This window comes from Papilio polytes, unplaced genomic scaffold, assembly GCF_000836215.1.
Source record: "Papilio polytes unplaced genomic scaffold, Ppol_1.0 DF822178.1, whole genome shotgun sequence".
NCBI classification, from domain to species: Eukaryota; Metazoa; Arthropoda; class Insecta; order Lepidoptera; family Papilionidae; genus Papilio; species Papilio polytes.
This window is the reverse complement of record NW_013527026.1, coordinates 5653137-5670943: the sequence shown is the minus strand read 5'-3', so window position 1 is coordinate 5670943 and position 17807 is coordinate 5653137. Positions and strand designations below refer to the sequence as shown.

Genomic DNA, 17807 nt, shown 5'->3' with positions numbered 1-17807 from the left:
TCGCAATCGATAGCTCAACGACCCTCCTGGCTTCGCTCCCACTGACTCAGTGCATCCAGTTGATATAACGATAAGAGTACGTTACTTAGAGCTAATTGAACGTACCTACAGTACAGAAGATAGGGCTGTCACAACTTTTCATGATGTGATGTAAAAATTTTATAAGGTAGTACTTACGCAACAATTATCATGTTTTGCAGAAAGGTTTGAAAAGATTTTTCTTTTCCTTAATTTATTTCCGTAAAGCCTTTTACGTGTCTTTAGTTTTCTTTTGATTTAAAACATTTTAATTCATCCGACAAGCAAGTAATCAGTGGGTATAGAGTTGCGGTGTGCCCGCGCCCCGCGGCCGCGCCCCGCCGGATGCGATCAATGGCCCTTTCAATTAAAAGTTTCTTCCGGAGCCCGCTTGCAGGCCGCGCCGCGACGCTTTTGTTCCAACAACTTGCTACTCTCTAGTTTTTTTTTTATAAAACCCCTCCCCGACTTAATACATTAAAGAGACCGTCCGACTTTGTTTGAGGTAGACGGTTTATGTAGGTTAAATGTTTTCTAGCTGAATGTAAATCGAGTTGCACCCACTTCTTTGAGGTGCAATAAAGGGATTTTTGATGTCGTTTTATTAGAACTTGTGGCCACTCTGCTTTTACACTTTCATTATTTAATGTGTAATATTAAGTAATAATACAAGAGCGTAGAAGCTGGTGTTTGTGTCTTACAGTTGTGTGAAGAAAAAAATAATGCATTACTCATTTGTTGTTTTGTGACAAATCCATTTATTCCCACTGTTTCAGCTCCAAAAAAGAAGTATTTAACATAAATATGTTTTTGTTTAGAGGTGTAAACTGACGGTAAGTACTTGTCGTAAAAATGTGTTTGAAGGAGGAGATTGTCTATTTACTATTACATCGTTTGTCAATCAATAGTTTCATAAATCATCGCACACATGACACGTCGTTTGTTTACGTTTAAACGACGTGTAAAATCACCTGCCATACTCCGATACATTTATCATAGTAGAACATCTATGTTTGAAGTAATCTGTTATTGGAATTCAAGACAAAGTCTCTTTAGGCACTAATTTTTACAGCCATCAGAATGTATAACAAATCTGGGCTATTAGATAATCTATACTAATATTATAAAGAGGAAAGATTTTTATATGTATTGAACTAACTCAAAAACTACCGGGCCGATTTTATAATTCTTCCACCGTTAGAAAGATTATTTATCTGTGAGTAACATGGGTTATATTTTAATTCACGCGAGCGAAATCACGAGCAACAGCTAGTATAAAATATTTGAATAATATCTGTCACACGGTTTTTGTATAATCTAAATGTTTTTAAGCTATTTGATATATCTAAAATTAAAATTTTCAAGTAATCTGTATAAATTATGTAAATATCGTTGGCTGTCGTAGAACAAGTCGTCCTTGATATTCATTCATCACATGGAAACTAGTCGCCAGCGAGCAATGAATAACAAACGCAGCGATAAATTCGACTGCAATGATGTCGAGTGTACATTCTTATAATTCATACGTTGATTTTAGCGTTGCGTCGCACGAGCAAAGGTTACGTAAGTCGGAATAGTGTGTCTGTTGCCGGGCGGTTTTGAATTTATTTACATTAATGAATGTTTTAAAACTTTTAATTGAAGAATGATAATTTCTTAAGCAATACACTAAATTTTTCACAATTGTTGTGAAATATTGTGTGATTCTATATAGTCTAAAGCGTGTCCTAAGTGTAGGACTTTTTATTAAAGAACTAGCTGTTCCCATGCGACTTCATTCGCATAAAATTATATAAATTTCATTTTACTGTTTACATTTGTCAAATTATCAGTTGTTAGTGTGAAAATGACATGACATGATGTCATACCATGGAAACCTTGCTTCCTTGATGTTGGCAACAACTTATGGTTTCTTTCCCACATTAGGGTTTTTATCCAAAATATTTACCCCTAAGTTTAACGGCGTTCAAATATATAGTCTAAAGCGTGACGCAAGTGTAGATCTATTTATTAAAAAAAAGATTTATTGTAAAAAGTGCCGTGAGTGCTGACATCTTAGGCAACAAAGAAGTGTGTGTTTACGCTTTATTATATTAGTATAGATAACTGTATCCTAATAAACACCACTAAAGTAAAAAGCAATAATATTTCAAAACTAATACATAAACTGCGAAAGTATAGATGGATGCATGTTCGTTACGTTTCTCCATAACGGCTTACCAGATCTCAATTAGGCACAAATGTAGAACATAATCTGAAAAAACACTGCGGTCACTTACTAAGTTTTTTTTTTAATTTCGCGCGCACTAATCCGTGGACAAAGGCTAATATTATAATCTATGCTATAATAGAATTGATAAACAACAAGGAGCAATCACCGTTCATTGCAACTACAAAGAACAATGCGCACCGACTGTAAAGCAACATTGTCGCGTCTATACAACATTTTATGGACCGTAAAATATTATTCGGAGCCCCCGTACGGCCGTAACCTAGGCTATAAAAATATTTCGCCGGCGCGGAGCTCGTAAATTGCTTGATGCTCTCAAAACTTATGATATCAACAAATCAACACTTAATGTGTTTTTAAGATGCGACGCAAATTCATTTATGACTAGTGTTAACAAATTTTATGCGTCTAAAAATTGAGAGCTCAAATATCAGTTTTGTCTAATCACTGTGACAAGTCGGTAACAGTCGAAAGTATTTATTACTATACTTATTGAAGTAATTTTCAACTTGATAGAAACATCCTATTGTAAAATATGTTTAATAAGGTTAACGTGTCCAAATATTTGTCGTAATATTTTTCGATATAATTCCTTATCTTATCTTGAGGTATTAACTTATTTAATGTCATTTACAAATAAATGTTTTATTTACTTTTAAACAAAAAATCATAAAATTGTAAGTACATTTCGTAAACAATCTTTTCAAGGTTGTCACTAGGGAGAAATTGTCGTGCGTAATTCGGGAGAACTTTTTAATACGGGAATACATCGTAAAAAATATCCAGTTCGACCTTCAACTGACTTTGAGATCATGCACCTAAACATACTTTTTTTTTTTAAATGTAAATTTTCTAACTTCGGTCAAAAGGATTCGTATTTCGTAACTACTGATGGCACACAGGATGGCATGGGGTTGATCACTTCTCGCCTAAGTCCAGAATAAATATTTGTATTGATAAGATATAACCAAGCTTAGTCCTTGAACTTACAATCGTTTATAACAGTTTACTTTTGTTTGTTGCAGGTGTCACAGTGCGCATAGTGTTGTGTTTGGTGCAGTGCGTGTGCGTGCCGAGCAAGTGCGTGCGAGTGCGCGTGTAGTGCGTGGTAGTATAGTGCGTGGTGCAGTGCGCGGTCAGCGAGGGCAGCGGTGCGGCGGCGGTGGCGCCCACCAAAGCGTCAAGTCAATGCCGGTGCGCCGATGGACCGGTGATCGCGCCCTGACTACGTCACAACAGCAGCGCTGGTGAGTTCATGCGCATATAATACGTTTGTAAATATTCTTCTTTTTCCATGGCTCTACTTTTGTCTTTTTGGACCTTCGCTTGGTCAAGCAATTTTTTCTACTTCGGTCTATTAGTGGTGTTAGCTATCGATGTCCAATTTATTAGCATAATACGTTTGTAAATAGATAATAGAGTACCATCTCATATATCATGTAGGACTACTACAATACGTGTATTAGTATCGTGTATAGTATCGTACAAAGATTTATGAATATTTCTCGGTAGTATTTGTTAAACGCATGTTTATTAGTAGATACCGATTTCTAAAACTAAACGAAAATGGCAAGATTTTCGTGACGTAAAAGTTCTTTGTATTAGGAAATAAACACTCAGTCGATTTAGGATCACTTTTTAAGGTTTAATTAACATTATAGTCTAGTCTAGACTCTTTATTATTAAGTAATAATAAAGAGAAGAAATTTATCACAACATATCCTTGTTGAATTAAGTCGAAATAATAAAGTTTGCCGTTTTTGGCAGCCTTGAACTTTGCGAGGCCAAATGTAGGGCGGTAAATGTTTGGCCCGCCGACCGAGAACGGTTTATGGCCCTGCGGCATTAGTATCACCCTTATTCTTAATTCACAGGGTGTGAGGAAGGTCGGGGTATATACGGAACAAGAAACTTTCAGACGTTTTATATTGAAATAAATTTGTAGTGGAAAAAATCTGAGGATTTCTAAAAATTTTAGCTAGTTTAAAGAGGAAAGACTGTCGTTGCTGAAAATGTTGTACTAATTATACTTTTAGATATCTGTTTTTTAATTATGCGGATATCAATATTATACACGCACGATGGGGACTCACCGTTGTTGAATAAATTCTTCGATTTCATCAGATTAATATCTTTGACATTGTCATGTCATGCAATGTACGAATTATCTGTGATTACGATTACATAAATCGCATAAACGATTTTTTATCATAGCTAAAATAACACCATTTTGCGATAAGTATAATGACTTTTGGAAAATTGTTTATAATATACCTTTCGTATATAACCCGACGAGACGATGGGGGCATAAACCAGAAAGTGTTAATATTGAATGTGGATGGGTACAAAGGTAAAGGAATACTGAAGAAAGTATGGATGGATTGTGTGAAAGAGGATATGCTTAAGAAAGGTGTGGATTCAGAAATGACGGCTGGTGGAGATGTATGGAAGAGCAGCGCATACTGTGCCGACCCAAAGTAAGGGAAAAGAGCAAGTGATGATGATACCTCTCGTATATTTTGATAATGCAATCTCAAGTTGTAATAGATATGTAAACTAATTATTTTATCACGTTGTTTAACTTATTTAAAGAATTTAATTATAAGTTATAATTACAACAAAAAAGAACATAATGGAAGCTTGTTTGTGTTTACGCTGGATGAATTTCAAAATAAAATAGCGAGAGTATTTGCTACACTTTTATGAAATGGCAGCTTTTTTGCATATTTTATGTAAACTTTCAGTGCAAGCTTTGTTTATAGTACACGAACTTAAGATGTACCTCTTGTTTTACTTTACAAAATAGTAAAGTTTTGTTAATGTGTTTTCATAAAAGGGTATTTGAATTTGAAATATGCACTAAAAGACTGCCAAGTAAACAGTCAATGTAATAGAAGTAAGTACTTTTGTTGAGTGTTTAATTTTTAATTAACACTTTTTGTGTGAAGTGAACAAGATTAACAGTTGTGCCGATATTATTCCCTAATTGCAGCCACTGTTGCCAAGATCAGCGCCATTGTGCAGTTGCCAAAACTGCCATAACTGTGTGTTAACTATTTACGTAATTCCTACTTTATGTTCTCAAATGTAGGTTACATTTTTTAATGTACAAAGATGTTCACGATGTTCTTGTCGTTTCAGTTATCTTTGAATGATTATCATGTAGAGATTTTCAGTAAATGTCTAGTAAGCTAAAACACCAATTTGAGTCCTAGATGTCCTACATTTTTTTAGTATTTAACGAGTTTGGTGTTTAGTTGCATTTATATTTATTTGATTAGCTGCCTCGTCTATAACATCAATAAATCTAAAAAGGAAAATTTGTATTGTGAAAAGTAGTTTTTTTTTTTACTTAAATTAGCAAGTTGTTGCAGACTAGTTGTTGCCAAACTGTACGTTACCAATACTAATGTATTCAGTTTTGTTTCAATAGAAATATGTATTCAGTTTAACATATAGAATGTTTTTATCTTTATGTATTATGAACATAAAAATGTTATACAAGCTATATATACAAGAACGCTAGGTATATAACTCACGTATCACTCACGTGCGAGTTTGCACTGCTCGGTTGAAGGTCGCCTCGGCTGCCGGCAAGATAATGAGAGTCGTTATACTGCCCCAGCGCTATTGCTATTTTGTCTTCATCGTATACGCGTCCCCTCCGCCGAGTCTGTCTACCTTAGGTGTGATTACGCCTTACTTAATCAGGCTCGCCTCGCTTTTAACGACTCTAACTCTAGTCAGCAGGTTGGTCATTACTAATTAGGATATTGCCTCATAAAATAATTACGAAAAAAATTATTGCAACTGTGAACATTGTCATAGAAGTATCCATTTTAACCACTGCACTTACGGCTCTCTCGTATGTCTTGGTGCGATATATTTAGATATGATGGCAACACATTAAGCCGTCTATATCGTGTGGGTGCGATAACGTGCATTGCACAAGTGTATCACAAGCCAGCCGGAGCGGAGCGCGCGCCGCGGCACTGTAATTGTAAACAATTGTCGATAACGGGCCATTGAGCGGCTCGCGTCTTGCGTAACCACACGATAGTTCCGGCCCGCGACTAGCGCGACACGTGTACGAACATACGCCCGTTTTATGTGTAAATTACATGTTATGTGTTGTTTTAGGATTTTCCTAATAATATACACAATTAATTCATCCAATGGTTTATGGGATATTTCTATCTGTTTTTGGCTCTAACTCGGAATGGTTATAGTACTCTAAACAAATACTTGAAAATTTCATTTAACTGAACATATCAATTAAGAAATATAATGGTGTACCGAAATTGTGCTTAGATTTTTTATTTAGTTTATGCTACAGTATCTACATAGTTACTATTAGTGTTTTATGCGGTGAATATTTTTTATTATCATAGACATCAAATAAAAAACAGATCTTTGACACAAGGTAAAGATTCATATTAGCTGTGTGGGGTATAATGCAGTACAGTTGATCACTGACGTATTTAAAATCAAATAATTTCATTGAAAAACAGATTTGTAAATGCTGAGACCATCGTCGTTTACGTCAATTACGTAGAAAGCCGATGTTAAATATGATTTAATGTATGACCGCAGAAAATTTTCTAATGTTATTAATAGTGTGGCCAGTGGGCGACGACCCGTGTGCGAGATGAGTTTATTATTATACGTAAAGGATATATTTTAAATGCACCACGACGTTGCCCGAATGTTTTTACGTTTATATTGTGTGCTTGTAAATAGTTAGTGTAGACGAACTGACTTCAAATTCCTAACAGTTCGACCGTTCAGTTACAACAGTCATTAGGAATTTTGCGTATGTAACTTGGTTTAAGGATATACAAGTTGACTTCTGTACAGCATGCGTCTCTTATAATATCAACAATATTATCCACTGTGTTAGATTTTACTTTACGTTTCAACGTTCGTGTTGCATAGATTGCTCGAATATTTATTAAAGAGTACAAATTTAAGTATCAAGAAGGTACTAAGCTATATTATGAGGCTTTTTAAAATCTATCATTTAATACTTGGTCAAATTTATACAGTTCTGGGTTTGGTATTACATTTCATTATATTTTGTTTTCATGTTTACATTATTAATGCTTTAATTTGTAGTTATTTGTAATGTTTTAAAAACTTGAAATGTTTACAAGTACCATTATATAGATATTACAATCAGCGCAATAAATAAAGCGAACCCACAGACTAGACAAAGACGTTGTTCGCGTAGTGCGGTATCTGCGAGTTTGCCAACTTTATGTCTTTATATTGTTTTGCTCTGGTCGTTATATTTCACTCGGGCGACTCCATGTTATCTGCCCTAACTATTGTTATTGCCCAACGCTAAGTTTTTCCTTTAACAGCAATCGCTAACGACCAGTTTATGTTTTACGATCTCGATGGAAATTTTAGTTTTATATTTTTTGTTTATTATATTTGTAGTGCAAATTTAAATCTCGCTTGTAATATTTTACAAGTATTGAAATTGATTAATATTGAAATATTTTTGTCACAAAATATAAATAATTGATTTTCAATTAAAGTAAATAAATTTCCTTGTACCTCTAATTTGAACGTTGCAAAAAATGTAATAGGGTTAATCAATTTTCATTCCAGTTTTATTATATTTTTTAGAACAGAAATCTTGTTTGACGTCCGTAGAAGATCCTATCAGAGTTTCATAATAATTCGTTTAGTTATTTAAATAAAGCGTTGGTACAAAGAAAAATAAGGGGTTTTAAAGGCCACTCTTAGTTTTAAAAATATCTAACAATATAAATAAGCACATTATATGTTTACTATGTTTTTAAATCACGTAACCTGTGAATCTATGCACGTAAACGTTTATGTAATACGTATATGTGCATGTTATGTATGAGTTGTTTACAGCCACTCGTAAGGTTACAATGTGCCCGCAATTGCTATCAATTCAGACCTGTATTGATTCAAATTGACTTTTGCCACTTCTCATCATTGTTACATTACCCGCGGTTTTATGTAACATTTGAGGATTTTTTTTTACTTTGTTATCTAAATATGAATAATAATAAGTACACTACTATCTACCATCATACAGTGTTTTATGGTGGATTTTTTTCCCCATTGGACGATTGATTGGACTTACCGATCGGCCTAAAAGGAAACACTATTACATACAGGCTATAATCTGCTTGTATTCGTGTAAAGATGCAATATGATTGATATCGTGTCTGTCTGAAGTATTTTTATACTTTAAATAGCATTAATAACGCTTCACACATGAATTAACTAAACGCACATTAACGTCTCGGTACCTTTAACTTATTTATTGTAGCGTATGAAGTCCCGATCTGTCACATATATTTATGCGCAGCCCGTGCCCCGCTTGGCGATCCGCCAGCACGCTTGCTGTGTACGACGACGGTAAATCCCACCCAACAATGTACGCAGTGTACCATTGTGATAAATACTGTTAGCCTATACGGCACTATGTTGCGGTCTTCGAGATATTGTCTTCGGAAATATGCGTAGAATTTACAGTTGTTGAAGAGTGAGGGAATGGAAAGAAAGAAAGTCATATTCTTTTTTGTTTAAGTTGTCAAATAGTAGCGACCATCATAATGATATGTCTGTAGACATCTGTAATCAGTTGTAAGGGTGAGATATGTTCCGTGTAACTTCTGTCCAATTAATATAGACAACAAATTTGTAAATTATTAACTACAACTTCTTAGTCATTTTCTTATAAAAAAAACTTTACAACCTGAATGGAATTTAAACAGTACAATAGGTAAATAAAACCTAAGCATTATAGTAGTGACATTGTAACGAATAGATAGTCTAGATTGACACAAGTGCTAAATAATAGTGTGACAATGTAAGAGCAAGGGGTGACCTCGTGAATATTGACTGTAGTTACTAAATTGCCTCGCCGCGGCACACAAGCACACAACAACATTACGCTAGCCAAATACATTGTATAATATTTGCGTGTTGCAGTATTTACTTACAATACGCTGGTAAATCAACGTGGATAACAATGTTATTTATCAGATTTTGAATGATGGTTGTTTATAAACTTCACCATGATCTTGCAAAGTAGGAATAATCAAAGGCAGATTAAGTAGTGTCTATGTAGGAATTACCTAAATATACATGATGTATTACTACGTTTAATTCATTAAAAGATTTGTTAAATTATTAAGTTAGATAAGAACTTATGAAGCAAAAGTACTATCTAAAATAAGGTAAATTTTTATCTATTACCATTAAATGATGCAAAGACGTGAGAGTAAGATGATCTTTTGAATTTCTCAGCAAATAAGATTATCGTCTTCGCGGCGACACGACAGCGGGGCGTTCGCAAGAATCAGTAATTCCATTACGTCTGTCTTCCGAATTCATTTGCCAGCTATTGACACTGTACATTTTATTCTTATTGGATACATTTTTCAACATAATTCACTTTGATCGAAACACTGAAAGGTAGCCTTTTAAATTGTAAGGAACGCTACGTCGATAAAATTTTGCTCTATTGTATCTAGATTTGACAGAATCATCCGTTCATCAAAGTTAATGGACATGAGTTGATTTTATACATTACAAAATATATTAATTACATAAGATAAAAGTATAAAATTCTTTAAAGATAATTAATGAATAGTATTATTATAAATATAATCAAATATGTGTAGAGACAAGGCGATATCTGTTAGTTTATTAGACGCGTCGCTTTAATCTATTAATAGAGCTAGGTTTGTATTAGTGCTTTGTTATGACTGTGTTATTGATATTGAGTGTTTGTTTGCTCAGCACTAGACACGACGGTCAATTGTTTTGCAAATATTGCAGAAAAATATAACATTTTTACTTAGTTAAACATATTATAATTATGTGCAAGTGCACGCACTTGTGAATTATTTAAATTAACTTAATTATTGTTACATTTGAGTACTGATTAGTAAGTAACCTCCGAAACGTTTAGTGAGTTTCATTATTTGATTGTAGTTAATCGTTGTATTTAAATAATAACCGATTAGATTGAATAACTAGAATATTTATAGACACTTACTGACGTACTCATTGGCTTTAGGCAGTAAGAAGGGAGTCCTTTAGTGGTCCTATTTTTTTTTAAATCGACACAATACTACTCTTTAAGTAATCATCAAAAGTTTGAGTGCATTAGACTTGTAAGACGTACAGGTTTTGTTGATGTGTGTTCTGGGTAGGGTTGTATTTGTATGATTATAGATAATAATTGGTAATTATGTTAATTTCAGGTGACGCGCTGCGGAGCGGCGGTTAAAGCGGCTCTGCCGCTTTAAATGGACAAACGCAAGATGATGCCAAAGAGAGCGCGTATGGACAGCATGCGGGGTCCCATCGCCAATGGACCCTTGCAATCTAGGTGAGTGACTCTCCCAGAGTTGTCATTTTACTAAGATATTTGCGTGCCAAAATTAACTCAATGCTTGAACGTGTTAATCTTTTATAGCTAAAATTACAACGGTCAATCAAAAATGTCACCAACAATAAAAAGTATAGTTTATACGAATATTCACTAACGGTATCTCTGAGACTCCGGGATATAATCCGAATAGAATGTTTATGCAATGTTATTAAATGTGAACCGATCAAGCTATATAGGCAAAAAGATACATAGAGGTAACAAATACACGCAAAAACATTGCCTCCTCATCGCAAATCAACGACGCAAAAAGGTCGAGGAGATATCGCTTCGCACGTGGCGATTGGTGCGTATTTTTTTGAACCGTGTTACATAATATAAAGTGTTGCACCATCGTAAAATATTCAAAGCGATGGCGGACGCACGGATTTATGAGCTCGTATTTTCATATATCGCATTCGACTTCTGTAAATTCTTTATGGAGTTTCTGTCTCTGCGTTGAACGGATGTTGGCCGTTTTGTCTTTTTTATAGTTAAATTAAAACATTGCATTGTGGAAATAAATTAAAATTGTTGTTAGTAAAAAAAAAAGCAAGTGGAATAATGAAGATCGTGGTAAGAATAGAGCTAATAAAATAGCTACGGTAGTTTTTAAATTAATTTTCTAGTAAAAAGATTACTTGTTTCAAGAATGTGAAACATATTTTAGATTATTTGTTTTCGACCGCTAATCTTATTTGCTTTCTATCAAAACTTAGGAATGGCTTCACTTCTTTCTTTGCAGACCCCCCTTTTGTTTCCTCCCCAAATCAGTTGGCAAAGTCTCGCCAAGTTTGTTGGGAATTTGAGGCGAACTCCCTTCGCGCCTCGCCGTATTACTTTCTCGTTCCACGACGAAAGTTTCCACGCTAATAATAATAATTCTACTTTAGTATGAAAGTTTTAAGTTATTAGTTTATTCTCTCTGACTTCGGCCTTAATTATTTTGTGGGAGTGGGTGGATATTATAAACTTTGATTTGAATTTGATACTTTTATAGATGACTAGCTGTTGCCCGCGACTTCGTCTACGCAATATTAGTATAAAATGTAGCCTATAACGTGCCCATCTATGTCAGCTACCATTCAGTGAAAATCCGGTCTAAATCAGTCCGTCTGTTTCGGAGATTACCCGGAACAAACGCTGCTTGCGGACAGACAGATAAAAAATTTTAAATTAGTTATTATCAGTAACGCAAATACGTCATCTTCCCGAAATCTGGATTTTTTCTTTTGATATGATGACAAACAGACACTCCAATTTTATTATATGTATAGTTGGATAAATATACATGTTACAAAATTCGCTTGTATTTCTTAAAAATTAAGAATAACTTTATTTTTCTTATTTGGTTCATATGATGTAAAATTATTTTTGTATGTTAACTATTAATTTATGTTAAAAAATGTAATAAGAGAATGTCGTAATAACTTACAGGCTACGTAATAAAATTGGTGCACAATTTTTCGGTTCCTTTATTCCGTCAGTTTGTAATTATGATGATTAATTAAACGAGGCTTTTCTCTCGCGCTTTTCTCATTAACTTGAAAGCAGCCATTTTACCTTGCGACCGTTTAACAAATTAATTCATTACGTTTTTTAATTATGCTTGCATTTGTTAAAAAGCTGTCTCGTTTTGTAGTAATTTTTATAAAAAATGTCTTTTACTATGTGATGTTTTTGAAATATTATTAAGTGACAAATTCTGTGGTTTTCGTTAAGTTAAGATCTCTAGTTCGCTAGCCTATTCATTTTTTTAACATAAAAATAGAGATAATAATGTTTTCATACATGCTTGTGCTGTAACATTTGAAATTAACTATAAAAATATTAAAACATCGTTAATTTTCTATATAAAAATATATAGACAGCTGAATTAGCTCTTTAATTGTCAACAAATAAATCCAATAAAGAGCTAAATATTACATACATTTCTCAAGCTTAAATCTTATTTATTATATTGTTTTAATATCTTTTACAACAATAAATGAGATGTAATGCAATAAAGTTCACATAAGCGTGCGTTGTATGGATTCATTTAAATACAATATAATGAAAGCGGCGATAGTTCAGTAGTTAAACGTTAAGCTTGTCAAGGTGTTCTATTCTGTTGAACGCATTAGTTTTTAAAATATTTGAGACCTTCTGTTTCTTGTGTACTCCGGATGTTTTATTAACCCTTACGATTTGTTACCTGTTTTTTTTTTGGAACACAGATGAAAACTTAGGATTAATAGTATAAGCGTTTATTTGAATGTTTTCCGTCTTTAGAAAACCGCTGAAAAGTGTTGGCTTAAATCGTTTTTGCAAAGTAATATGAAGCAATGTTTTGTTTCAAACAATCGGCTTAGCGTTGAGATGGGCCGACCTCATTTGCACGGCTTCAGTGACATCTGCTTATGTCACTTTTGATGGTCACACTCTAAAGTTGTGTAAAGTAACATTGTTGATGAATTCCGTATTATCAGAAACAAACTGTGGACATAATCGGCAATTTTTTTCATTAGAGAGAAACATTGGTAGTGGCAGAAAATAAACCTTCATGGTATATTTAAACACTAGCTGTTGCTCGTGACTTCGTCGACGTAAATAATAAAATATGTTCTATGTTACTCACAGATAAATTACCTTTCTAATGGTAAACGAATTTTAAAATAGGGTCAGTAGCTAAAATACAAATCTTTCCTCTTTATAATATTAGTATAGATTACAGTACAGATATAGATGAAGCAGTTTATTAGTATAAATCTTATGATCTGTCCAGCTGCCCTTACGCGGTAAATGTTTTTAATATTTGTTTATTATGATATTGCAGGCCGCTAGTGGCTCTACTAGACGGGCGCGACTGCACAGTCGAAATGCCCATCCTGAAGGACGTGGCGACAGTGGCGTTCTGCGACGCGCAGTCCACCTCGGAGATCCACGAGAAGGTGCTCAACGAGGCGGTGGGTGCACTAATGTGGCACACCATCATCCTTACCAAGGAGGATCTGGAGAAATTCAAGGCGTTACGTATTATCGTCCGCATCGGATCGGGCGTCGATAATATTGATGTCAAAGCAGCGGGAGAATTGGGTGAGTTGTTTTTTAATTCCTTCAAATTTATAATTTACAAGCTTTCGCGCGCGACTCCGTCCGCGTGGGATTTAAAAACAACAAAATTGAGTAGCCTATATGTTCTTCCAGAGTATCCTCTATGGCTATGCCAAATTTCACCGAGATCCGTTCAGACGTTTAGGCTACAAACTATAACAAACATCCATCCATCTAAACTTTCGCATTTATAATATTAGTAAGATTAAATGAGTCCAATATGTTGTTAGGTATCCAAGTATGTAGATTGTTAAGTGAATATATGACGTGATGATAGAATTCTTGTAATTTTCATTGTCAAGCCTTTTATCCTATAATTTTGTTTTTACTATGTTTTATAAATTCATTTGTAGTTAACGACTTGACTGTACATTGCAGGTATAGCGGTGTGCAACGTGCCGGGCTACGGCGTGGAGGAGGTGGCCGACACAACGCTGTGCCTCATCCTCAACCTGTACCGGCGGACCTACTGGCTCGCCAATATGGTCCGCGAGGGCAAGAAATTCACAGGTACGTCCGTGGTTGGTTTTTTTTATAATATAAGGTAACAAACAAGCAAGCGGCCACCTCAATCCGCTAAAATGGCGAAGCGACCGCAACCCACAGATATCCGAAATTGCAGATGTGTTGCGTACCCTTAATGGACGGAGAAGATGCGCATAAAGAGGATATTTCCCCTTCCTAAGCGTCTCCTCTGCCGTCAAATCCATTTTCTCTTCCTTACTAGGAAAGGGTGGTTAGAAAAAGGGACTTTAATTAAGCCTCCGGCACCACACTGATTGTAGTGATAATGAAGTATATTTATTTGCTTGATTATTTTATTGTAGAAAAATGTAACAAAACTTCGTCAGCTGCTTGTTCTTGTTCTTGCCATTCCGCGCACAATAACTGCGCCGTGCAGCAGTTATTTCATCTGAGAATGAATGCCCTTTGTTTTCGTGGTCGTTGTTCCACCTGCCTCCACATTTGTGTCTACTGCAGACTACATTGAAATGTTACCCTAATCACTACATCTTTAATACAATATCTATTTACAGAATGTTTACAGAAAGTTTTACAGAATTAAAAGATGTGGTTTATGTTTAATATGTAGTTTTCTTTTAGGATATTGTTTTCTCTTGAAAGTGAGGATTCTTACATCTGATTACCTTTTAAATTGTCATAATTTATGTAGTCATTGTAACTTAGTTTGTATAAAGTTTGTCTCTATTTCCAAGTTTCAATGCTTCAATATCGTTTGTGGCTTTAAATGGAATTGAATTTTAGTTACTTCAATCTTAGTTTAGTAATTTTTATATAAAATGCGCCTGGTCTGTATGACTAGTATGGTATATGTGTTCTCAACGTGTTGCAGGTCCGGAGCAGGTGCGCGAGGCGGCGACGGGGTGCGCGCGAATCCGCGGCGACACGCTGGGCATCGTGGGCCTCGGCCGTATCGGCTCGGCGGTGGCGTTGCGCGCGAAAGCCTTCGGCTTCAACGTCATCTTCTACGACCCCTACCTGCCCGACGGCATTGAAAAGTCCCTCGGTCTAACCAGGGTCTACACGCTGCAGGTATACCTTACACCACACTACTGTGCACTACATGCAGAGCATCGTATGTATTAAGGTTCAATTTAATTGGAATTAGAAATTATATATTTGACAATGTCATTTATTTTTGGACTAATTTGGTGTTTAAAATTTTGCTACAAACACGTCTAAGTCTGTGATTTATAGCTTTAAATCTGTTAAGATTGTTTTGTTATAATTTATTTTCTATTGAACTAAATTGTAAAGAAAACCTAGAAATAGAAGAGTAGGAATATTTTTTTGAAATGAAGGATAATATATAAAACCTAAATGTCGATTTGAATATATCAGTAGCAATTAGATATTTTATTTTATGGTGTTGCCAGGGTTTATTACTATTTTAAATGAAATGTTTTTTTAATCTTTTTTTTCTTACTGAAAGTCACTGATTTTTCGCTAGATCGCAGATTGCACGGAAAGAGTTATCTTATGTCCTAACTGTATTAAATGTCTTATTTAATTATAATCCAAAAGGTTGTGTGTTACAGGACCTCCTATTCCAGAGTGATTGTGTGTCATTGCACTGCAGCCTAAACGAACACAATCACCACCTCATCAACGAGTTCACTATCAAACAGATGCGTCCAGGTATATTAGACAACTATTGTTTATAACATTAGTAGTACAATATAATGGTTCCACTGTAAACCAAGTAGTTTTAATAAAGATAGAGAATAGAGGAAGCACAGTTGACACTTCACTTGAGACATTTTTCACATGATCTTCAGTAATGCTATTGATTAAAATATATCTTCAAAACACATGTCAATATTTTTCTATTTAAATGAATAGTTATATTTAAATGAATTACCAATGGTGTCAATTTATTAAATGTTTATATTTTATTTCGTTACATTGTTTAGTTTATTTTTCAACTAAAGATGGAGCAATTCAACTAAAGGAGAAGATTATTTTGAAAAATATCTTATTACATGTCAATACAAAGACATGAGGTGGCACTAAACTTAACAACTAACATAGTATCTTTTAAAGTAGTTAACGGTGAAAACAGGTATAGCCTATGTATTTCTTAAATGTCTGCTGTAAACATTGTCATACAGGTAATTAAAATAGTTGTTGTAGTACAAGTGTGTGTAATGTGTGTCCAGGCGCGTTCCTGGTGAACACGGCGCGCGGCGGGCTGGTGGACGACGAGGGGCTCGCCACCGCGCTCAAGCAGGGCCGCATCCGCGCCGCCGCGCTCGACGTGCACGAGAACGAGCCCTTCAACGTGTTCCAGGTAACGCATACTTAATACTAGGACACTTTTTCTTCTCAATATCTGTAACAAACTAGCGTTTTTGTAATTTTACTAATGTTATAATTATGAAAGTTTAGTTGGCTGGATTTTTATTGGAGTTTGTAACTTAAACTGCAGAACGAATCTAAATAAATTTCGGGATAGATGTAGAGGGATAATCGGGAAGAACACCCGCTTTTGCTTTTTCTTTTAACCGTGCAAACGCAGTTACGGGCGAAAGCTAATAAAATATATATAAGAGAATGGTCTGGCTAAAGGTTTTATACTTTTCATATTCTGTTTGCAGTATTATTGAATCTTTACACTGTCAATTTGTGGTTAGGGTCCGCTGAAGGAGGCGCCGAACGTGCTGTGCACGCCGCACGCCGCGTTCTACTCGGACGCGTCGGCGCAGGAGCTGCGCGAGATGGCGGCCTCGGAGATCCGGCGCGCGATCGTCGGCCGCATCCCGGAGTGCCTGCGCAACTGCGTCAACAAGGACTACTTCCTGTCGGGCGGCGCGGGGCCCGTGCTCAGCGCGCCCGCGCCGCCTCTCGCCGCGCCCGCGCCCTACGGCGACGCCGTCAACGGCGGCTACTACGGCGGCGCGCAGGCCGCGCACTCCACCACCGTGCACGAGCCGCCCGCGCTGCCGCCGCAGCCCGCGCCGCCGCCGCCGCAGCCCCCGCAGCCGCCCATCTCCCTGGTCGGTACCCCCTCTCCCCTCGCCTCACCACCAGAGACAGGAACAAAGGGTTCCGAGTTCCTTGCCGCTTCGAATTATACACAACGTTTAGTTGTGTATAAAGGAATGATTAAATACTCACTCATTTAATGGTCAGAAAAAGAGTAAAATATACATTTTATACTATTTTTCTTTTTGAAAAGTTATCTTGTTGAGTTTAGAATTTTATGATGTGATATTTAATGTGTTAATGTAATGTTGCAGCCCATCAACACTTCGGACCCGCTGAAGCAGGAGAGCTCCGACGTGCACTAGGCGCGGCGGGGGGCGGGGGGCGCGCTACGTTACAGTACCGCGACACAGACAAACAATAGTTTTATTGATTCCATCGCAACTATGTCATAAGTACCGTATGTCGTAAGCCGGCGAGTGACACCAGCGGCGGCGTTTGCTACTACTGCAAGGAACATTCGTAGACAGTGGATATCGAGAGCTTGTGTCACATGGACGTGTGTCAGTGCAAACGTCGCGTTTGAAGAATTAT

The 17807-nt window shown here is 35.9% G+C and overlaps 1 protein-coding gene across 2 annotated transcripts in view; it reads left to right on the top strand.

Annotated features, from left to right (window-relative positions):
• Positions 1-17807, top strand: part of LOC106106638 (C-terminal-binding protein) — a 69146-nt gene extending 51339 nt beyond the window's left edge. For both annotated transcript variants that reach the window (XM_013287251.1, XM_013287252.1), the window contains 9 exons: positions 3274-3495; positions 10507-10634; positions 13489-13748; positions 14145-14276; positions 15121-15320; positions 15827-15926; positions 16448-16578; positions 16922-17284; positions 17528-17807. In XM_013287251.1, coding sequence (XP_013142705.1) covers positions 10552-10634; positions 13489-13748; positions 14145-14276; positions 15121-15320; positions 15827-15926; positions 16448-16578; positions 16922-17284; positions 17528-17578 — 1320 coding nt within the window. In that variant the 5' untranslated portion in view covers positions 3274-3495; positions 10507-10551 and the 3' untranslated portion in view covers positions 17579-17807. The remainder of the gene's footprint in view (positions 1-3273; positions 3496-10506; positions 10635-13488; positions 13749-14144; positions 14277-15120; positions 15321-15826; positions 15927-16447; positions 16579-16921; positions 17285-17527) is intronic.